This window comes from Schistocerca nitens, chromosome 4 (assembly GCF_023898315.1).
Source record: "Schistocerca nitens isolate TAMUIC-IGC-003100 chromosome 4, iqSchNite1.1, whole genome shotgun sequence".
Lineage (NCBI taxonomy): Eukaryota > Metazoa > Arthropoda > Insecta > Orthoptera > Acrididae > Schistocerca > Schistocerca nitens.
The window spans coordinates 214,220,633-214,245,143 of NC_064617.1; the positions used below are offsets into that span (position 1 = coordinate 214,220,633).

Here is a 24,511-nt window from a genome sequence, read left to right on the forward strand (position 1 = left end):
GTTGTGCTGATGTACTTGACCACGAACGGCACCTGTGCAAAGTCCTCCACGCGTTGCAACTGTCCGTCGTATTCAGAACAGTGTTCTGTGTACGTTTGAGTATACTATGTCGGAACTAAGTGAATTCGAACGTGGGAACATTATTTGTGCACGTATGGTGGGCAGCCGAAGCCTTTGGTGTTCCAAGAGAGACCACATCGAAGATTTATGCAGCATACAAGGAAAGCGGAAAGGCATGATCTGCTAAGCCACAACGCGGACGAAAGTCTGTGTTAAGCGATCGTGATGGACGGTCTTTGAAGAGTATCGTGACGACAAATAAGACGACGTCAGCTGCGAAATTACTGCATAATTGAATGTTCTAGCCGGCCGGAGTGGCCGAGCGGTTCTAGGCGCTACAGTCTGGAACCGCGTGACCGCTACGGTCGCAGGTTCGAATCCTGCCTCGGGCATGGATGTGTGTGATGTCCTTAGGTTAGTTAGGTTTAAGTAGTTCTAAGTTCTAGGGGGACTGATGACCTCAGAAGTTAAGTCCCATAGTGCTCAGAGCAATTTTTTTCAATGTTCTACCCGCGAACCCTGAAAAAGAAAATACTCTAGTTCAGCAATGTAAGAGAGTCATGGTTATTCCGCAAGGTTGCGTTACTCCTATGATTATGTGACCATTCTAGCTGATCAGGTCCATTCCATAGTGCAATGTTTGTTCCAAATGGTGATGCTATGATCCAAGGCGTCGGGGCCCCTGTTCACACAACTCGCATCGTCCAGGACTGGTTTTGTCTGCACGATGATGAAGTGTCGCATCTACCCTGCCCACCACAGTCCCAGATCTCAGTGTTGGGGAGAAAGCTGTGTGATAGCTATCCAGCAGTACTACCGATACCTGACATTGCCACTACTTTGCAGGACGTATGGTACAAGAGTCCCTCGAAAACCATACGGGACCTGTATTTATCCATTCCGAGAGACATGGAAGCTGTTTCGAATGTCATTGCTTTCGGTACACCGCATAAGGCTTGGTAATGTGCTGTGGTTTTGGTGTTTCCACATTTTCGTCCACCGCCTGGTTATTTTCGTAGCATCCTCCAGCTAAAGTGCGCGTCATTTATGTTGGCGGCCGAGTTTAGGTTCGTTCTGCGGATCTGACGTCACAAAACACAGGCAGCCAATGAACAGAGAACGACGTTGCCAGATCTCGACTGCAGTGCAGAGCATGGACGAGTGTCTTCAGTTTTAGAAACATTCAGTCATAAATAAAGTAATAGAACAAAAGCAATGTCTTGATAGCAGACTTTATTTTATAGAAAGTTTGGAAAAAGCATTCTTTATACCAATTACTTCATATTCTATTAATTAATTAAACCAAACAAGCAATAAGACTCCTAATTCAGGCGATAGCAAGGAAAGGTGTTTGTATCAATCACACGAACCGCTTTTTCGCAATAAAGAACAGCGGTAATTGTTTATTTCTTATTGTACTTCGACGAAGCGTGAGTAATTCATAGTAATACCAACAGTGTTTGTCAGTATTTTGCGTGACGTGTTAGTCTTCATGGGGGTCTGCAGTTAAACGAGTTGCGATAGCGTAACGGTTAAGGTGATGGGCTTCTATGTGAAAGGTTATGAGTTCAAACCTTGTGCGGAGTGTAATATTTTCATTATTTAAAAACAATATCGAAGTGCGTTACTTCACGAATTATATTCGTTTGAATACAATTTTTTGAAATTTCTAGTTCTTTGTCTCTTTATTTAAAATAAAGTCAAACGTGCTCAGTGTAAATAAAACTTTTGTTACAGTCGTGAAAGACGGAATATTTCTCAATATTACATACGACACCTATGTGGTACTTAAATGAGATATTGTTATAGAGTAAATTTTATATGAAATTTAGGTATCTTGTCCACATTTCATTCTCAACATTGTGACAACTAAAATCGAACATACGGAAAGTATGCTCTATGGACTTTTACCTCTGCAAACTCTTCAAAATTTTGTGCAATGGTTTACTATATTTAATGCTGCATAATAACTGCGTTGAACATCGAAACAAAATTAAGTCATTTATGGGGGGAAGGTATCAGTCAAGAAGATGTGTAAAAATCTAATTTTTGGGCCAAATAGTTTTTGTGGAATCGAATGATAAGACTGTCAACACGATGTGTCTGCACAGGCGAGCAGTGCAGTGACAAAATCGCGCACAGCGCGGAATGCGGGGAGCACGTCTCTGTAGCAGCGAAAGGTTTAATGTAGCCGTGGTGGCTTTACTTCATGAACTGCGCGCTCCCCCCTAAACGTAAGTTTGCGAACTATACTATACTATGGCGCTGCTTCTATTGGCGCGTGCGTCGTTTGCAACTGGCAACGCAGCAATCTCGTGCGTCTGGGCGGGCATGCGCGAGCCGCCAAGATAAAAGAATTGAACTATAGTAATATTCAAGTAGTGACAAATGTATTACAGGGGTGGAAAGAAAATCCTCAAGATGACATTTGGAAGCGGTTATCATCCATGACACAATGAGTACAAGGGTGTATTTGTGTCCACGAGGGTCGGACCTCATAATAATGTTGAAGACAGACATGAGTTCCCAGTGGAATGAAAGTATAATAATTTAGTATCCGTTATGTGATGATATTCTCCACAAAGACCGATAACTGTCCGATTGGCGTTTCATGGGGTAAAAATTTCCGTTCCCGCCTACGTAAATATTCTACAGTACAGGGTGTTTATACATTGAAGCGCCAAAGAAATTGCTATAGGCATGCGTATTCAAGTACAAAGATATGTAAACAGGCAGAGTACGGCGCTGCGGTCGGCAACTCCTTTGTAAGACAAGTGTCTGGCGCAGTTGTTAGATCGATTACTGATGCTACAATGGCAAGTTATCAATATTTAAGTGAGTTTAAACATACTGTTATAGTAGGCGCACGAGCGATAGGACACAACATCTCCGAGGTAGCGATGAAGGGGGATATTCCAGTACGACCATTTCACGAGTGTACCATGAATATCAGGAATCCAGTAAAACATCAAATCTCCCACATCGCTGCGGCCAGAGAAAGATCCTGCAAAAATGGGACTACCGAAGACTGAGGAGAATCGTTCAACGTGACAGAAGTGCAACCCTTCCACAAACTGCTGCAGATTTCAATGCTGGATCATCAACAAGTGCGAACCACTCAGCGAAACATCACTGATGTTGGTTTTCGGAGTCGAAGGCCTAGTCGTGTACCCTTGATGACTGCTTGACATAAAGCTTTACGCCTCGCCTGGGCCCGTTAACACCGACATTTTAATGTTGATGACTGGAAAAATGTTGCCTAGTCGGACGAGTCTCGTTTCAAATTACACTCCTGGAAATGGAAAAAAGAACACATTGACACCGGTGTGTCAGACCCACCATACTTGCTCCGGACACTGCGAGAGGGCTGTACAAGCAATGATCACACGCACGGCACAGCGGACACACCAGGAACCGCGTGTTGGCCGTCGAATGGCGCTAGCTGCGCAGCATTTGTGCACCGCCGCCGTCAGTGTCAGCCAGTTTGCCGTGGCATACGGAGCTCCATCGCAGTCTTTAACACTGGTAGCATGCCGCGACAGCGTGGACGTGAACCGTATGTGCAGTTGACGGACTTTGAGCGAGGGCGTATAGTGGGCATGCGGGAGGCCGGGTGGACGTACCGCCGAATTGCTCAACACGTGGGGCGTGAGGTCTCCACAGTACATCGATGTTGTCGCCAGTGGTCGGCGGAAGGTGCACGTGCCCGTCGACCTGGGACCGGACCGCAGCGACGCACGGATGCACGCCAAGACCGTAGGATCCTACGCAGTGCCGTAGGGGACCGCACCGCCACTTCCCAGCAAATTAGGGACACTGTTGCTCCTGGGGTATCGGCGAGGACCATTCGCAACCGTCTCCATGAAGCTGGGCTACGGTCCCGCACACCGTTAGGCCGTCTTCCGCTCACGCCCCAACATCGTGCAGCCCGCCTCCAGTGGTGTCGCGACAGGCGTGAATGGAGGGACGAATGGAGACGTGTCGTCTTCAGCGATGAGAGTCGCTTCTGCCTTGGTGCCAATGATGGTCGTATGCGTGTTTGGCGCCGTGCAGGTGAGCGCCACAATCAGGACTGCATACGACCGAGGCACGAAGGGCCAACACCCGGCATCATGGTGTGGGGAGCGATCTCCTACACTGGCCGTACACCACTGGTGATCGTCGAGGGGACACTGAATAGTGCACGGTACGTCCAAATCGTCATCGAACCCATCGTTCTACCACTCCTAGACCGGCAAGGGAACGTGCTGTTCCAACAGGACAATGCACGTCCGCATGTATCCCGTGCCACCCAACGTGCTCTAGAAGGTGTACGTCAACTACCCTGGCCAGCAAGATCTCCGGATCTGTCCCCCATTGAGCATGTTTGGGACTGGATGAAGCGTCGTCCCACGCGGTCTGCACGTCCAGCACGAACGCTGGTCCAAAAATGGTTCAAATGGCTCTGAGCACTATAGGACTCAACTGCTGTGGTCATAAGTCCCCTAGAACTTAGAACTACTTAAACCTAACTAACCTAAGGACATCACACACACCCATGCCCGAGGCAGGATTCGAACCTGCGACCGTAGCGGTCGTGCGGTTCCAGACTGTAGCGCCTTTAACCGCTCGGCCACTCCGGCCGGCTAACGCTGGTCCAACTGAGGTGCCAGGTGGAAATGGCATGGCAAGCCGTTCCACAGGACTACATCCAGCATCTCTACGATCGTCTCCATGGGAGAATAGCAGCCTGCATTGCTGCGAAAGGTGGATATACACTGTATTAGTGCCGACATTGTGCATGCTCTGTTGCCTGTGTTTATGTGCCTGTGGTTCTGTCAGTGTGATCATGTGATGTATCTGACCCCAGGAATGTGTCAATAAAGTTTCCTCTTCCTGGGACAATGAATTCACGGTGTTCTTATTTCAATTTCCAGGAGTGTATATCGAGCGGATGGACGTGTAAGGGTCTGGAGACAACCTCATGAATCCATGGACCCTGCATGTCTACAGGGGACTGTTGAAGCTGGTGGCGGCTCTGCAACGGTGTGGGGTGTGTGCCGTTGGAGTGATGTGGGACCCCTGATACGTCTAGATACGACTCTGACTGGTGACACTGACGTAAGCATCCTGTCTGATTACCAGCATCCGTTCATGCCCATTATGCATTCCCTATGGACTTGGGCATTTCCAGCAGGACAATGTGACACCCCACACGTTCAGAATTGCTACACGGTGGCTCCAGCAACACTCTTCGGAGTTTAAACACTTCCACTGGCCACCAAACTCCTAAGACATGAACATTATTGAGCATATATGGGACGCCTTTCAACGTGCTGCTCAGAAGAGATCTCCAACCCCGTCGTACTCTTACGGATTTATGGACAGCCCTGCAGTATTCATGGTGTCAGTTCCCTCCAGCACAATTTCAGACATTAGTCGAGTCCATGCCACATCGTGTGGTGGCACACCTGCGTGCTCGCTGGGGCCCTACACGATATGAGCCAGGTGCACCAGTTTCTTTGGCTTTTCAGTGTAAATTAGTTACACAAAAGCAACATTTAATTGTGAAAAGCGTAAATAACTTGCGGAAATGTGTGACACATCACTGAATGCAGTATATCTTCAAGTTTTATTTACAAATGTTCAATGTGACTATCTTTCGTAACACTACGAATGTCCCATCTGTAACCAGTTTCCTGCCAAATCGTATGTGCAAGTCTTGATATATGGTGGTAACTGCTGTGTTATCAGTTCTCGCAACTCGTCGACGTTTCCCGGAAGCGGAGGAACAAACACTAAGCATATTCAGTTCTAAGCTGGCACTTCTCGTTTATTTTCTTGGATATGAATGTAAGGAGGCCAGACTTGTTCAACTTCTGCACAGGAACTGCTGGCCGACCCTCACTCGTTGTCATATGTGATACACGGTCAGTTTCAGTGAAAGGATTGTGCCAAATAACAGGGTATCTTTGAGGTTTTAGCTTGTGATATTTAGTCCTGAGCTGTCTCTGAACTGTACTAGCGGATTTGGATTCATGAAACCATAAACAATACTGAGCAGAGTTTGCATCTTTATACGACTCCATGATGGTTATTGGAATAACTCACTTGCTCTTATCACCTGGCGGGAATGTCGGGAACTAACAGTGTTAGGCGGGAATAAAACTTGATTATTACTGCATTCAGTGCTGCATCCAACATTTCCGTAAGCTATGTACCCTTTTCACAATTAACTGTTATTTCTGCATAACTGATTTACAAAAACCCTGTATACTAACATCGCTAAATATGCCTCGTTCCAGAAGGACTGTTGGCGCTTATCTTGTTGACAATGAGTGGAAATATTTCCGAAAAATCTATGAAACCTAGGCGAAATACTGTGTCATATTCTTCTCTCTGTTCTATAATTAAATTCTCGATTAGGAGGAGGCCTTTTTACTATATGAACTTATAGAGCCAATTTGTCCTTTGCCTGATTAAAACTGAATATTTTTCCTATGCTGTTGGTGGCAATTTTAGTGACTGTTTTGTACATTACGGAGAGAAGCTTGGTAGGCCTACGGTTTTTTAAGTTCTGTCTCTCCTTTCTCATGGTTTGGAGTAATTACAGCACCGTTGCAGATTTGGGGAATTATGATAAAGCTACGAAGTGAAAAATAAAATTACTCTTCCTCCTTACCGATTATAAATTATATCAATACCTAAGTTCAAACTTCGGTAATAGCCAAATTTTGACCAGCGCTATATTCTGTCTCTGTGTGTGTGTGTGTGTGTGTGTTTTATGAGTTCACACTATGCAGTGAGTGAATATAATTCAAAACTTGGGATAGAGAACTGCTCTCTTTGTTCCCATCGTGAGTTTAAAGGCCGACACGTGGGGATCCACGATAAAAACCAGAGCAAAAGAAATAAATACTCATGTCTGATGATGAAACGTATAGCAGTTGGTTGGCGGGTAACATATAAACAGTTTTATGGAAAGTGTAGCGCGCAGAGTGCGCTTGAAAACATCATAAAATACAGGGAACATTTGAAAAACCTGTATAATGGCTTTCCGGGTTGTATAACCTGTAAAGAAATTATAACTCCCTGCTCACGAGTGAAAACTTTTTCTCGCAGCAGGAAAGAATTTCCTGCGGAGCTGGAAAGTATGCTGAATGGGGGCCGATATAATCCGTAAATGCCCATTCATCGCGCCCTGTTGCATGTAAACAGCTCTTGAGACGGAACGTAAACGGCAATAAAATGGAATTCGCATTACAGCTTCAAGGACCATGCGAAAACCCTGCTACGCGTGGTCAACATGAGAGATTCTACCGAAGTTGTCTCGTACCAATCGACAAAGCAGTCCGTGGCAGTAATATGTTTTACTGGTTTCCGCTCGTAAAAATTGGAAAAAAAAGCCTATCGGTAACGAGCCGGCAGAGAAAAATCATTTGGCGACTCAACGGGTTAGTCTAGGCTAGAACTCATGTAATAAAAGCTAAGTCGAACACAAGCCAGATTCGTATTCGGTGAAGCCGGCCGTAGTGGCCGTGCGGTTCTAGGCGCTACAGTCTGGAGCCGCGCGACCGCTACGGTCGCAGGTTCGAATCCTGCCTCGGGCATGGATGTGTGTGATGTCCTTAGGTTAGTTAGGTTTAAGTAGTTCTAAGTTCTAGGGGACTGATGACCTGAGAAGTTAAGTCCCATAGAGCTCAGAGCCATTTGAACCATTTTTTTCGTATTCGGTAAAATTTACTGTACGAATAAAGCAGGCAACGGACTAGTCCAGTAAAAGGAAAATTACATGACAAGAGAAAAGAAATAAGCTGTATTTACTTCGATTACTGCGCCGGTATTGTAAGTGAACCTGCGTTAAGTTGTGAGAAACATCTGATGGTTGCCATAAATCAAGAATTCTTGTAAGGATAACTCACAATTTTTTATCCATTATCGAACTTAAAATCTGTTCGTAATATTTTTAAAGAAGTGTGTGTTAGTTTATAAAAACGCATTGAAGTCCCCACTCTGCAAGTCTTCTTATAGTATGTGGTGGAAGGAACTTCAGATATCACCAATACTTCTGTTTTTAATCTTCTAGCGCAATTTTTGAAATGTTTTCCAGATTATATCATCAGGAAAGAAAACTATAACTCGTTTGCATATTTCAAAGCACGAGTAGGAAAAAATTTCTGGCGAAACGTTGGGCGCCCGCATCTCGTGGTCGTGCGGTAGCGTTCTCGCTTCCCACGCCCGGGTTCCCGGGTTCGATTCCCGGCGGGGTCAGGGATTTTCTCTGCCTCGTGATGGCTGGGTGTTGTGTGCTGTCCTTAGGTTAGTTAGGTTTAACTAGTTCTAAGTTCTAGGGGACTTATGACCACGGCAGTTGAGTCCCATAGTGCTCAGAGCCATTTGAACCATTTGAAACGTTGGGCAGTAACACACAAAAGTAATATTACGGCTTAACTTTACGCCGAGGATTATACTGTTAGCTACGGAGTACAAACTCGTATTGGATAAGTATGGCAAAAGGAACTCGGTCGTGAAATTCCAAAAGGGCCACCCCAACAATCGTGTTAACAGATTTATGGAAATCAAGTAAAACCTAAGGCTGAATAGATAAACAAGAATTGAAAAATCTTGGCAAATGCGAGTCCAGTGTTTTAACTACTACACTTACTAGATGGGTAGCTTCAGGCCAGAAAAATCTACAATCTTCGTGCTAAGTGTGTGCCACACGTCTTGAAAATCGCTCACCTCTCTGTCTGTAATTAGAAAGATTTTTACCGTAGATTTGTAGTCTGATATTCAGGTCTGAATATGGAACTAGTTACTTCCTGCATGGAATCATTTACTATTGAACACATTTATCTTTGACATCAGTCCTATTCATGGAACACTGTCATCTTGAAAGATACGTCATCGTTAGAATTACGAGTTTTAGGGAATGTTCTTAATTTTTTTAATGAATCATTGTAAATACCTCATCATGCAAAGGAAACATGTAATAAAGAGTTTTGTGATAGTGTTCCACCTGTTTGCAGTGTCAACATCTTTTGCACCTTTTTTCTAGTCGGCACTTAGGTTTTGGCCTGAAAACTTTTTCCATGGAAGACATGAATTGAAAAATTTTCTAGAATTTTTGTTTTGATAAAATTTTAAGAGAGACAGATGTATCGCAGGTGGGATGATATACGTAACTGTTATTCTGAAAACTTTCGTCACATGTTCGAATATAAGGTTTTTTTTATAATCTCTAGTAAACTTTAAAAATTCAGCGATACTTCACTGACAGAATTTCATGTTACGTTTACACGTTTTTATAGAATTTTGTAAAGTACCCATGGTTCCTTTCCTATTAAAAACTTCTCTTCTCGATTGTATTCCCGAAGTGACAGCAGCCTCGGACGATTTTGAATAACTTCTCATTAAGTTGGAGTTTTAGATGCTTTGCCTGATGATTCTTCCGCCGTAAGAAAGTCTAAACAATTATCATGTACACACTAAGTGCAAGATGCACTTGCTGTCGTACAGTGGCCTTCCTTCCAGCCTTCTGAGGCATATGCAGGGCAGTTTTAAGGCCCAGGCGATATAACTGGCAGCTTGGGACCCCATCTCAGAGGGCTTTCAGAGTAACCCAAGTGCAACATTTGTATTCAGGGTATATCATAAATAATAGCGAAAACTGAAATGGGCGGAACAAGACTATAAAACGCAGGAAAATTCCAGTAAACGTGGGTACACAGACCAGCCGTTTGCAAGTTAATTGCTATGACAGCCACTTTCCGATTAAGTATCTACCTAAATGAGCTCAGATTTCACTCATGACTCACTTATACATCCTCAAAATGTTCATTTCCTGTCTTTGGTTTAAAGTTTTCAATGCTGAAATTATCTCGTTGTAAGTAAGTCAGGGTTTTCAGACTGGAAAAATTTGTCAGTGTTTCTAGTTCAAAATCTGCAAACCATATAAATACATACCATTCCTCATGAGAATTACAAATGTGTGCGTTTAGGTAAAATGCCTAACGAGGAAAGTTACATACTCATTCAAGCTGAGACTGTATGTTGGTAGGACGTATTAAAAACGTTGCCTTGAGTAACACAGTTTCATGGCACAAAAGTTTTAGTATTACAAGAAATAACAGATATTATCTTTAAAGAAAATAAAAAAAAATTTAAACCAATAACACAGCTGCGTTTGATGTTGTGTTGACAGAGAATGTGGGAAGAGTAAGTTCTCATATTACAACGTTCACTATCACAGTAAAGTAATATAAAATGAATCCATCATTCTGTTATCAACACCTAATGAAGATTACTTTCCGAATGAAGTCATAAAAGAAAAAAATACGAAGCGGCTATTTCAGACTGTGCTGCTGACGTTAGTCACATAGAACAAATGATATCGGTCTTACGCTTTCTTCAGATAGAGCCTGAGAAATAACTAGCAAAAACATTTCGTGGCCCTTTTTTTGGTTATAGAATTTGTGGTGTCACCGCCAGACACCACACTTGCTAGGTGGTAGCCTTTAAATCGGCCGCGGTCCGTTATTATACGTCGACCCGCGTGTCGCCACTATCAGTGATTGCAGACAGAGCGCCGCCACACGGCAGGTCTGGAGAGACTTCCTAGCACTCGCCCCAGTTGTACAGCCGACTTTGCTAGCGATGGTTCACTGACAAAATACGCTCTCATTTGCCGAGACGGTAGTTAGCATAGCCTTCAGCTACGTCATTTGCTACGACCTAGCAAGGCGCCATTATCAGTTGCTATTGATATTGTAAAGAATGTACAGACAAGAGCTACGTTCAACATTAATGGATTAAAGTTAAGTATTCCACCATGTACCACCTTTTTTCTGAAGTTTAAATACCTTGTCCTGTTCCAGACCTCACGCCAGCCTGCGTGAGCTTAAACGCGTGCCTTTCGGCTTCCTCCAAACGCCGTGGGTTGGCTCCTGCCAATCCACAACAGAATTACTTGTGAGTGACTAACCGATGTTCCCTTAAATGAGTTCATGAGACAGTAAATTCATTTGAAAAATGTGCATGATAACTCTCTGAATACGAAAGGGGAAAAATAGGGATTCAAAAAGAATTGAAGACCTTAATCCTCGAACATTTTTGTTCCGAGAAGGGACTATTCGTGAAAGCTTGTCATGACCGATGGAGCGCTTTCCACGTCCAGTGGCTGCCAACAATTTAGTACAGTTCAAGAAGTTTTTTAGCTTATTTTCTGCATAAAGTAACTTGAAGGAGATTGTGTCTAATATGACTGTAAAACATCTCTGTGCTACCATCTGGGAAAACTGAATATGTATGGGCGTCACAATCATCTTTTATTCGCAGCGATGACATAGTGTGTTCTGTGGGGCATAGCTTTAGTAAGCCCAAGGCAGATACGAGAGCGCTGCTCAGCGTAGTTTTCGACAGTTTCTGTGACACGATTCTGGAATAACTGAAGTAAGGTCTAAATACCTGAACAGAGGTATATTTTTTTTTATCCAAACGACACTGATACAAAATCATCGACAACTTACGAGATTCTTTAGTAGAAAAAAATCCAAATGCATGTTTATAATCTTTGATATACAGGGTGTTTCAAAAATGACCGGTATATTTGAAACGGCAATAAAAACTAAACGAGCAGCGATAGAAATACACCGTTTGTTGCAATATGCTTGGGACAACAGTACATTTTCAGGCGGACAAACTTTCGAAATTACAGTAGTTACAATATTCAACAACAGATGGCGCTGCAAGTGCTGTGAAAGATATAGAAGACAACGCAGTCTGTGGGTGCGCCATTCTGTACGTCGTCTTTCTGCTGTAAGCGTGTGCTGTTCACAACGTGCAAGTGTGCTGTAGACAACATGGTTTATTCCTTAGAACAGAGGATTTTTCTGGTGTTGGAATTCCACCGCCTAGAACACAGTGTTGTTGCAACAAGACGAAGTTTTCAACGGAGGTTTAATGTAACCAAAGGACCGAAAAGCGATACAATAAAGGATCTGTTTGAAAAATTTCAACGGACTGGGAACGTGACGGATGAACGTGCTGGAAAGGTAGGGCGACCGCGTACGGCAACCACAGAGGGCAACGCGCAGCTAGTGCAGCAGGTGATCCAACAGCGGCCTCGGGTTTCCGTTCGCCGTGTTGCAGCTGCGGTCCAAATGACGCCAACGTCCACGTATCGTCTCATGCGCCAGAGTTTACACCTCTATCCATACAAAATTCAAACGCGGCAACCCCTCAGCGCCGCTACCATTGCTGCACGAGAGACATTCGCTAACGATATAGTGCACAGGATTGATGACGGCGATATGCATGTGGGCAGCATTTGGTTTACTGACGAAGCTTATTTTTACCTGGACGGCTTCGTCAATAAACAGAACTGGCGCATATGGGGAACCGAAAAGCCCCATGTTGCAGTCCCATCGTCCCTGCATCCTCAAAAAGTACTGGTCTGGGCCGCCATTTCTTCCAAAGGAATCATTGGCCCATTTTTCAGATCCGAAACGATTACTGCATCACGCTATCTGGACATTCGTCGTGAATTTGTGGCGGTACAAACTGCCTTAGACGACACTGCGAACACCTCGTGGTTTATGCAAGATGGTGCCCGGCCACATCGCACGGACGACGTCTTTAATTTCCTGAATGAATATTTCGATGATTGTGTGATTGGGCTATCCGAAACATACAGGAGGCGGCGTGGATTGGCCTCCCTATTCGCCAGACATGAACCCCTGTGACTTCTTTCTGTGGGGACACTTGAAAGACCAGGTGTACCGCCAGAATCCAGAAACAATTGAACAGCTGAAGCAGTACATTTCATCTGCATGTGAAGCCATTCCGCCAGACACGTTTTCAAAGGTTTCGGGTAATTTCATTCAGAGACTACGCCATATTATTGCTATGCATGGTGGATATGTGGAAAATATCGTACTATAGAGTTTCCCAGACCGCAGCGCCATCTGTTGTTGAAAATTGTAACTACTATAATTTCGAAAGTTTGTCTGCCTGAAAATGTACTGTTGTCCCAAGCATATTGCAACAAACGGTGTATTTCTATCGCTGCTCGTTTAGTTTTTATTGCCGTTTCAAATATACCGGTCATTTTTGAAACACCCTGTATATGATCAATACTCTGTTTGACTGTGACATTTTGTCGTAATGCGTCTCCTTCATGGAGCTACGTCTCGTGTACTCTACAATGGCCGTCTTATTCCTCCCATCTCGATCCGTCGGTCAGTGCGTCGAGGCTGGCCGCTCTCTGCACTGTTGTACGCATTCGCCATGGAAACGTTGCAGTGCGGCCTCCGTCAACGCCTCTCTGGGATGTCTGTCGGTGACCATGTATTCAGCTGCACTGCATACGCAGGCGATCTCGTCATCGCTCTTCGTAGCGGTGCTGAGGTTAGGGAGTCGCTGGGATGGGTTACCACCTACGACGAAACTTGTGGTAGCTGCCTTAACGTCCGCAAATCGAGTGAGAATGGCTATAGGTGCGGGACTTCCTGCGAGCAGTGCTGCTCCTTTGCGTCTAGCTGATACTCTCCGATGCTTGGGACTCGATTTCGCAAGTGATCTGCGGCGGACGATTACCCTCAACTGCAGACGTCTACTCTCCGAACTCTAAGATCGCCGTTTACGAGCGCTCGATCTTCTGCAGCGCACACAATGCGTAAACGTATCTTTGGCGTCACATACCTCACACGTGGCACAGACACTTCCTATTCCGCTATCCATGGCCCGAAGCATGGTAGCGGTACTGGGTTCGTTTGTTTGCCACGGCTTGCTATTCAAGATCAGGAACGAAACCCTCACCCTTCCACGCTCCAGGCGCTGTTTAGGTCTGTATCATGCGGCTGACAGAGCGGTAGCCCTTTCTATTGGCTCTCACATGTTGTGGCGCCGTAGTCCTACGTGCCTTACCAGCCCATTGCTGGAGGCCGATGCACCACACTCTCTCGCAGCACCTATTCAACTTTCGGTAGTCCCGCTGCTCTTCTTTTACTTCGAGCGCTTTTTGCTTTGAGCCGGCCTGAGTGGCCGAGCGGTTGTAGGCGCTACAGTCTGGAACCGCGCGACCGCTACGGTAGCAGGTTCGAATCCTGCCTCGGGCATGGATGAGTGTGAAGTCCTTAGGTAAGTTGGGTTTAAGTAGTTCTAAGTTCTAGGGGACTGATGACCTCAGAAGTTAAGTCGCATAGTGCTCGGAGCCATTTGAAACATTTTGCTTGAACTGAGCTACGTCTGTACTGTGATACTGCCGGTGCAATTGACATCCAGGAAGGCGATCTATGGTTTCCTTCAGCAGCACAGGTCACCGAATGTAGTTGAGGGGAAGCTTCCCCACGTTTACTGGCGTGCCGTTTGGCGATCGGTGTGCGCTCCTTATCTTGACGCTGACCTCCAGCAGGCATGGTACCTTACTGTCAATGGGAAGCAAGTATGCCGGTCACGTCTTCACAGGATTCACCTCGCAGACACCCCGTTGTGTGTTGACTGTGATGTTATGGACACAGGCGTGCACCGCCTGGTGTGCAGATCGACGAGAGAGAGGTGTCTCGTTCCTGGTGCGACAGATGTTGTCCCTAATTACCCGTACGATTCCTCATCAGACACCAACTCAACTACTCCTCTTTCCACACGCGAGACACTTCCTGCAAGGAAAGACGAACTCTGCGAGGTGGATTTGTGGACACGCAGCACACCACTTGTTTGCTGATGGCGAGAAATGTGTCTTTGACTTTTCGCAGTTCCTTAATGAACGCCACTGCACAGTTGTCTGCAATCCAAAATACAGACAATTTTCCTACAATTTCCTTTGCAGTGTCTTCCTTAACCCACCCCAGAGCTGGAGTGTTCCTATCATGACGAGTTGATCCCTGCCTCTTCTACATTTAGAACCGATATATTCCCTGGTGCCGGCTGGAGTGGCCGAGCGGTTCTAGACGCTAGTCTGGAACCGCGCGACCGCTACAGTCGCAGGTTCGAATCCTGCCTCGGGCATGGGTGTGTGTGACGTCTTCAGGTTAGTTAGGTTTAAGTCGTTCTAAGTTCTAGGGGACTGATGACCTCAGATGTGAAGTCCCATAGTGCTCAGAGCCTTTTGAACCATTTTATTCCCTGGTAATCGGAACGTTCTTCTTAGTCTGCGGTCTTACTACGCCTTCCTCTTCGCGTGACGCCGCTTTCCTGAAATTCTCGGTGGTATTAATGCCAAAACTAAATAAATAAACAGAAATAAAAAAGAACGAAAGGAAAAAAGGTCAATAAACGATGTTCATTGTACCTATACTCCACATTCCTTACGCTTCTCTTGGTTTCTGGAGGGTGGGAACGGGACATCGTGGCCAGACCTCGGGTTGCGACCCTTGCCCCCTCCCCCCCCCCCCCCCCCCCAAAATTGATCAGCATTCACGCCATGGAAGAGTGTCGAAGTCGAGGCGGCGGTTCTAATCCCGCTACAATTAATTTTTTAAACTATATTTTTTTCATCACTAGTCAATTATTTAACTTATATGTCATTTGAGAGGTAATATAATTGCCGGCCGCTGTGGCCTAGCAGTTCTAGGCGCTTCAGTCCGGAACCGCGCTGCTGCTACGGTCGCAGGTTCGAATCCTGCCTCGGGCATGGGTGTGTGTGACGTCTTTAGGTTAGTTAGGTTTAAGTCGTTCTAAGTTCTAAGGGACTGATGACCTCAGATGTTAAGTCCCGCAGTGCTTAGAGCCATTTGAACCATTTAATATAATGAAAAAATACACACATGCATTATTATGAAGTTGTAGCGAATTTAATTAAATTTTCAAGGACGAGGACAGGCTTGGAAACCTCGATGAATAATGACCCGAATGACGCTGTTCAGTAATATACTAAGTCACAGTGTGCCAGACCAAAAGAGTAATGTGCAATTACTCGTCGGATGTGCTTTCAACGTCATACGTTGCGGGATGGTATTTGTCATACTGACATGGAAAACATAAATTAAACGGCATCCACTATATTGAATGAATGCTGTTTTCCCGCGTTTGCAAGGTATGTTCAAAGTTGCTAAGGGAAAACGCACCTCATTGATATTGAAAAAATTAAATAATATGACCAGTGATTGTGATGTTTTTTTAAAAAAAGTATTTATATTTTGATTAAATTATTATTCTGTTGTGAAGATTCAGAAATCTGTTGTGAGTTTTGCACCACTTCTTGGGGGGGAATAGCAAAGACTTTTCAAAAACTTAAGTACTGTATGTGGTTGTTTATATGTCATCTGAAATCGTTTGCAGAAGGCATAGCTTTCTCAAGGTTTAAAACAAAGATCGCACTGCCACTTAATTTATTTGTATCGTGATCATGTTCGATCACGACCGGATATGACACATAGCAACTACGAACACAGCTGGAAATTTTCTTTGCTATACTACACCACACGTTAAAAGAAATTCGATTTAAATCACAAACAAGGTAAATGGCAATGGGCGTTCTGCCTTAACTATGACGTTAGCCGACATGCAGTCGGTCCCTGGTAGCTATATGAAAACTATAAAAAAAACCGTTATTTCTGTTATCATTAATAGGAGATGGATAGCATGGAAATACTTTAAGTAATAAGCAGGCACTACAGCATTTGAGAGAACAATAAGCAATTTAATTACCTTAGACAGTATTGCTAACAATAGGCTCCGTACAATTTCAATTTTCTATCTTGCTGGCTGTTTCTTTAAATAAAGTCCTTTAATATCTCGATATTTCATCTTAGATGCACACATAAATTCTTACATAGGACTGAACAATAAGAATATTTTTTAATAACTAATTAGTGATTGCGGACCGCGTCACATACACGTCCGCAGTCTTTAAAGACTATATCAGGGGCTTGGTAACAGAAAGGGATTACAATTCTTCAACTGTCAAAAAATAAGAAACACAAAATTTCGCAATCGATACCATTTATGAACAATTCGTATTCTTCGCCGTGGCGCGTAAGATATTCTATGAATATCAGGTGGTCGCTGCTCACCGACGATCTAAGAAATTTTTACTCGAATTGTTTGGCTTTTATGAACCTGCATGGCTAGATTACGGAATGTAAGTTTATTTAAGCTATCGAAACAGATACTAATATTACATGATGAAAAATAGATTAATAATTAAGTTCGAGCGAGAGTCGAACCGTCGCCTCACATATGTTCGTCTCAGAAAGCTCGAACACTGACCACTTTTTTGGTGCATTTCGTTCGTGATTGTTCGTTGTTATTTGGTCGTAGCGGTCGTCACATAACATCCGTTGAAGTTCGTTGATGATCCCTTCACTCAGGTGTTTGATACAGAGACCACCCAGCTCTCTGACCGAACACGCTGAGCTACCGTGCCGTATCACTCGACCACCATGAACTCTAACGTCCAGCCCCTACGCACAGATACCTAAGCGCATAACAGACGCGAAAAAATTCTCTTACGATTTTCTCGGAATTACCAGAGTAGAGCACCTTACTACTTGCACATTATGTTGCTTTAGTGGCCTACTAAAAGTGTACAAAGTTTGATATAAATCTGTGGATTTAGGTTTTCCGTGATTTCCCTAAATCGCTCCAGGCAAATGCCGGGATGGTTCCTTTGAAAGGGCACGGCCGACTTCCTTCCCTAATCCGATGAGACCGATGACCTCGCTGTTTGGTCTCTTCCCCCAAACAACCCAATCCTCCCCTTGTCAGTTTACATTGCATAGGCAGTTCAGTGTCAGTGCCTTGGCTGTTGGCCAGTGGCTGTACTCACGTTGCTGAGGGCCTGCGCGCCCACGATGACCCACCCCCAGCCGCCGTCTGGGGGCAGCAGCGCCGCCTGCGGCGCCTTCGCAGCCCCCGTCATCTCGCCGCCAGTGCTGTGCGCATTTGCCGGGCGCCCGTGCTCGCTCCCGCACTCTGCTGCTGCTCCTGCAAACATCAGTAGCACACTCTCAGTGAGGTTAATCGGGCCACTTGCTCGGTATACTGGGTAACCCTCATTGTACGTGTGCGTGCGTCGAACTTGAAAGAGGGACACGGCTGTTTAATTTCTGATGAGTAGTTTGTATGTCGCTATGATATTCATCTATCAGCAGTACTGTGTCATCTACATACTTTGTTACTGAATGGCCGGTTTGAGCTGAGGAATTTTCTTCTAGTGTATCAATAAATATCTCTGTAATAGTACCTACAATACACTTTCCCATTGCTACCCCATCAGCATCAGCTTGTGTGTCAATTTTCTTGACAAATACAAAATAACTTTGAGATAGAGTAAGCTGTTTTCTTTTTTTTTTAATTTATTGAGTTTCGATTCCCTCTGAAGAGGGAGGGCTGGCAGCAGCTTAGTATGCCGCTCTTCAGCGTACAGAATTTGTTTTAAAAAGATGAAGATAATAAATAATAAAAACAGGCGATAAAATCGGAGAGTTAAATGGTAACATGGAGGAAAATCGTAGAACTTAAAACATAGAAAAAAGGGTTGATGATGCTAATAAAATACATATGAAGCAGAAGGTAAAATAATAGACAACTAAAAAACATGGCGACAGTCTGGTTTCTGTTCGCAAGAGATGTAAAATTCACATCCGGCGACAGCATGATTTCTGTTCGCAACACTCTGGAAAGATGAACAACACTGGACATTCACTTGAACACTGCACTAAAAAGTTGGCACAAATATGACATACCACAGCCGAGGGTAGACGGGGTGAACCTGGACAGATGATGGGAAAGAAAAGGGGGGGAAGGAGAGGAAAAACGAAAGGGGGGAGGGGGAAAGGAGCTGATGGAGGACGAGGACCCATAAGAGGGGGGGGGGGGAGGCTGGGCAGACTCAACAGGTGAAAGGCAGAGGGGGATACAAAGGGGCCCAGGGGAAGAAGGTAGGAAGGGAGAAGTTAGGTGGGGAGAAAACAGGATGGAAGGGGGCGGAGAGGGAGCCCAGGGAAAGGACAGAGGAAAGGAGGGGGGGTGAGGATCAAAGTTGATAGGAGGGATAAATGGAGGGAGAGAGGGCATCATCTGTGAGGGGGAGTTGACGGAAGCAACCTTGGGAAAGGAGATGAAGGGTGTACAGATGGAGGGTAGGGGGGACACAACAGTGAAGGTGTGGTAGAGGGTGGGGATGGGAGAGGAGAGGAGAGGAGCAACGAGGGGGTGAGGGGGATCAAGGTGGCGGGAGGTGTAGAGTATGCGGATATGTTCGAGGAATAGGAGCAGATGGGGGGAAAGGAATGAGGTCGTAGAGGATCCGCATGGGGAAAGTAAGCTGTAGGAAGTTAATAATTACATAAACTTCAATAGTAGATTTCTATTCTGAGGAGGTTGTTCTTTATAATCTCAATTGTTTCAGATACCAGTACATTTACATATAAATTTGTTACGTCGAAAGAGTTGAATTTGTCTGTGTTCCTAAAAGAATTACCCGATTTTAACTTGTAATAATATTGAGACAAATGCCACTAGGTAACTGAAACAGCGCAAGATGTAATTGGCATGGTCTAGAGTTTCAGAAAAATCCGCTAGATGTCGCTACGAGCGCTGACCTGAAGCGTGCAACCAGTCTCGCGCAATATGGCGTCCGCGCGACAGAAGGCGTATTGTGTTATTGAGTTTAGTCGTACTTAATCAGTGATCGCAGTTCAGCGGGCGTTTCATTTTCGATTTCGTGCTAAACCACCATCACCAAAGAACATTCGGCGGTGGTATAAACAGTTTGAAGAAACAGGGTGCCGCTGTACAGGCAAAAGTCGTGGCCGGTCACGCGTTCTTGACCGAACAGTGGAACAAATCCGACGAGCAATTGAGCGGAGCCCCCGCTAGTCTACGCGTCGTGCTAGCCGAGAACTTGCGTTACCGGTATGGTATGGTATGGTATGGTATGGCGTGTGTTACGGCGTCGCTTAGCCCTCAAACCATACCGATTATAACCGGTACAAGCTCTTGGAGATACTGACAGAGTGAAGCGAATGGACTTTAGCAATGCTATTCTAGAGCACATGGAAGATGACACTTTTATGTCACGGCTGATATTCAGCGATGAGGCCACTTTCCATATTAGCGGTAAGGTTCACTGTCATAATGTGCGTATGTGGGGGCTCGAAAGTCGTCATGAAACTATTGGACACGAACGTGATTCACCAGAAGTGAATGTTTTTTGTGCTGTTTCGAAAAGGCAAGTTAATGGACCCTACTTTTGAGTAAGAAACCGTAACAGGACAATCACATCTTGCAATGCTACGGAACTGGCACAACAACGTGCGCAGATTCCTCAATGCCAACATGCCTCAACATTGGATAGGACATACAGGACTGCGAGACCAGGCTTTGCACTCTTGGCCTCCTAGTTCCCCTGACGTCGAAAGAGTTAACTGTGGGGATGTGTTAAACAATGTCTTTACGCTCTTCCCTTACCTCGTGACATTGATGAACTAAAAACCAGAATATCAGCTGCTGTAGCTTCACTGACTGAAGACACCTTATACTCAGTTTGAGATGAATTTGGTTATCGGCTAGATGTCGTCTGTGCAGCCAATGGCGGATATATTGAACATTTATGATGGATTTTTATGAACTTCTGCCTTTCCTGAGTAATTTAGTATGCAATTTGTTGGTGTTAAGCCCTTCTTCCTAGTAAATAATTCTATTTAAAATCGGGTCATTCTTTTTGAGACACTCTTTATTATAGGTCAATCTTATTTTGTTTTTTTATGGTTTCTTTTTTTTATATGTGTGTAGGTTCGCTATTAATTTATTATGTTTCTTCGGAGATGTATAACACTGTCAATACAATTTATTATTGAACAGATTGCAATCAGGTTTTTATATACCTTACGTTGTGCATGTGAAGTTGGAATATGTGGGTTCAGTAAAGTTTGCTTTACATATTTTAATTGGTGCCTTAAATTTGTCGGTTGGATTGCTTAATGTTGTTACTCTGGAAAAGATTTATTACTTAATCAATGTAGTTATTATGTTTTACAATGACTATACCATTTCGTTTGTCTGATTTCACTGCTATTGCATTTGATGTTAATGGTCAACTATGGTTTTTGGAGTATTCATTCTGTATATGACTTTTTGGCGTAGATTATTCTATTTTCTATGACTTTGGCGATTTTACTGTTAGCTCGTTTTGTTCACATATAGGTAATTTTGCCATGTCAGTTCCTGCATTCGTTGTAGGTATGAGTTGTTTTACAGTCATGCTGTAAAGCTGTTGTTCCATGTTGTATTTGAGATCTTTACTGGGCAATTGTCTTTCCTATTGTTCAATAGAACAATGCTCGTCCACATGTGTCGTGTATTTCTACGAACTACTTCGAGATACTTCGGTGGCCACGAAGACTTCCGAATCCGTCCCCGACAGAACGCGTTTGAGACCAGTTTCAGTTCGGACGTCATCTCTTTCTAGGGCAAGTATCAAGAACATCAAGGGCCAGTTACAACAAAGATGGTTCAAAAGGCTCTAAGCACTATGGTACTTAACATCTGAGGTCATCAGTCCCCTAGACTTAGAACTACGTAAACCTAACTAACCTAAGGACATCACACACATCCATGTCCGAGGCAGGATTCGAACCTGCGACCGTGGCAGCCGCTTGGTTCCGGACTGAAGCGCCTAGAACCACTCGGCCACAGCACCGGCCCCAGTTACAACAATCTTGACCCAGTTTGCCTCAGGAAAGAATGAAACTGCCTTATGACACCCTTCTGAATCGAACCAATGCACGTATCTAAGCCAGTGCGGGTGAAACGTCATACTGATAAGTGAGCCCATACTGCCAAGTTCTTTGAAAATTTCACTCGACTTTGCAGTCACTGAAATAACATGACACAGCCTCCAACATGTGGAGTTCACTTCTTTTTCTCCGCTCCTTCTCCGTACTTCCCTTTTTCATTCAGGCAGTGTTTATTGGTATCTGTGACAGACAGTTCCAGCAGAGATAGCCCAGCACGAAAGAAAACACAGCACCGGGCTGTGTAACAGCAAGGAAAACCGACAAGAAAGCTCGATAAGGCCTGAGTAGCCTGGTGAAGGCGTGACAAAGTGTGGCGAGGGTTAACAGGTCTTGTCAGTCTTAATTACACTTCCTTGCCAGTTTTCCTTAAAGCGCCCATCCATCTGCAATTTGCGGTTGTTACGTGCGCTGTAAGCATGGTTCCCATCTGTTGCTGAGAGGCAGACTGACAGTTTTCCTATAATTTTGACACTCTTCCAACAAAATAAACGCTAATCTTGGACATGGAACAGTAATTCAACAATCAGTTACATTTACTGAATGAGTTACGTACAAGTAGGCCTATAGAAACGACTTCCATAACGACATACATAGGAATGAAAAACTGCATGTAAATCGAGGAAAGAATGTGATCATTTTTACACAGACAAGAGGAAAGTTTAGAAAAGTTGTGGAAATACATAAAAAACTAAGAGCTGCACTAGAATTTTACCTGTAGGAAGGGTCTACACACATCACAAATAATGCAGTGTCATTTCATCTCTAGCTCTTGGACGACCAATACCTATTAACGGGACAATGGTAATCAAAGGTATGGGACAATGGAAATCAAAAGCACAAAATGTCAAAAAGAAAGCTACGAGAATATTTGGGTTCGGTCAAATTGATAGCCGCGCTGTAGGAAAATACGTACAAGATAAAGTAATAAAATACTGAAAATTTCCGCGTTGAGTTAATTTACAGTTCTAAAGATACTGAGAAAACAAAGACTGATATGCTCTATCTACTAAAGAGAATGTGAGGAAATCGATACAGAAAACGTAATGGCAAAACTATCTGCAATAAGGGCTATGATGTTGGCAATAATTTCTGCGATCAGATTTCGGCGAAAAATATACGAGAAAATTCTTGGAAATTATGGTCATATCTGAACTCATTGAACGGCTCCAAACCTTACATCCAATTTATCGTAGATTAGACGATTCAACTGAAGGTAGCAGACAGAAACCCGAAATTTTAGATAAAGAATATTTAAAAATCTACTCACATGTGAGGATACTACCTTACAAATTTTAGACCATCGCAAACACTCACAAAAGTGAGATACTGGTATAAACACTTTCGATATTCGAAGATAATGACTCCTCAAAGCGAACAAGATGGCAGGCCCTGACGGTATAAATGTCAGAAAAAAATATAATTCATGTAGAGTAATGAAATTTCGGGAATACATTGTCTACTTATAAGTGATTAAGACTGCATGATCAAAGGTTTAATGTAAGCTCGCGGTAAGCCATGAGAAAATTTGAGATGCAACCGTCAGAATGCCGAATGCAGGCATGCCGACGTGCATGCGTCGTGTTGTACAGGTGTCGGAAGTCAGTTTGTGGGATGGAGTTCGATGCCTGTTGCAGTTGGTCGGACAACACAGGAGCGGTTAATGCTCGTTGCGGATAACGCTGAAGTTGTCTTCCGATGGTATTCCATATGCGCTCGACTGGAGACAGATGTGGTGACCGAGAAGGCAAAGGCAACATGTCGACACACTGTAGACAGCGTTATCCTGTTGGAAGACACCCCTTTGATTGCTGATCATGAATGGCAGTACAAAAGGTCGAATCACAAGACTGATGCACAAATTTGGAATCAGAGTGTGTGGGATAACTACACTACTGGCCATTAAAATTGCTACACCACGAAGATGACGTGCTACAGACGCGAAATTTAACCGAGAGGAAGAAGATGCTGTGATATGTAAATTATTAGCTTTTCAGAGGATTCACACAACTTTGGCGCCGGTGGCGACACCTACAAAGTGCTGACGTGAGGAAAGTTTCCAACCGATTTCTCATACACAAACAGCAGTTGACCGGCGTTGCCTGGTAAAACGTTGTGTGTGATGCCTCGTGTAAGGAGGAGAAATGCGTACCATCACGTTTCCGACTTTGATAAAGGTCGGATTGTAGCCTATCGCGATTGCGGTTTATCGTATCGCGACATTGCTGCTCGCGTTGGCCGAGAACCAATGACTGTTAGCAGAGTATGGAATCGGTGGATTCAGGAGGGTAATACGGAACGCCGTGCTGGATCCCAACGGCCTCGTATCACTAGCAGTCGAGATGACAGGCATCTTATTCGCATGGCTGTAACGGTTCGTGCATCCACGTCTGGATCCCTGAGTCAACAGATGGGGACGTTTGCAAGACAACAACCATCTGCACGAACAGTTCGACGAAGTTTGTAGCAGCATGGAGTATCAGCTCGGAGACCACGGCTGCGGTTACCTTTGACGCTGCATCACAGACAGGAGCGCCTGCGATGGTGTACTCAACGACGAATCTGGGTGCACGAATGGCAAGACGTCATTTTTTCGGATGAATCCAGGTTCTGTTTACAGCATCATGATGGTCGCATCCGTGTTTGGCGACATCGCGGTGTACGCAAATTGGAAGCGTGTATTCGTCATCGTCATACTGGAGTATCACCCGGCGTGATGGTATGGAGTGCCATTG

The 24,511-nt window shown here is 44.4% G+C and overlaps 1 protein-coding gene across 4 annotated transcripts in view; it reads right to left on the bottom strand.

Annotated features, from left to right (window-relative positions):
* Positions 1–24,511, bottom strand: part of LOC126251895 (uncharacterized) — a 247,780-nt gene that overhangs the window by 103,399 nt on the left and 119,870 nt on the right. For all 4 annotated transcript variants that reach the window (XM_049952609.1, XM_049952610.1, XM_049952608.1 and 1 more), the window contains exon 3: positions 17,807–17,964. In XM_049952609.1, the coding sequence (XP_049808566.1) occupies positions 17,807–17,899 (93 nt within the window). In that variant the 5' untranslated portion in view covers positions 17,900–17,964. The remainder of the gene's footprint in view (positions 1–17,806; positions 17,965–24,511) is intronic.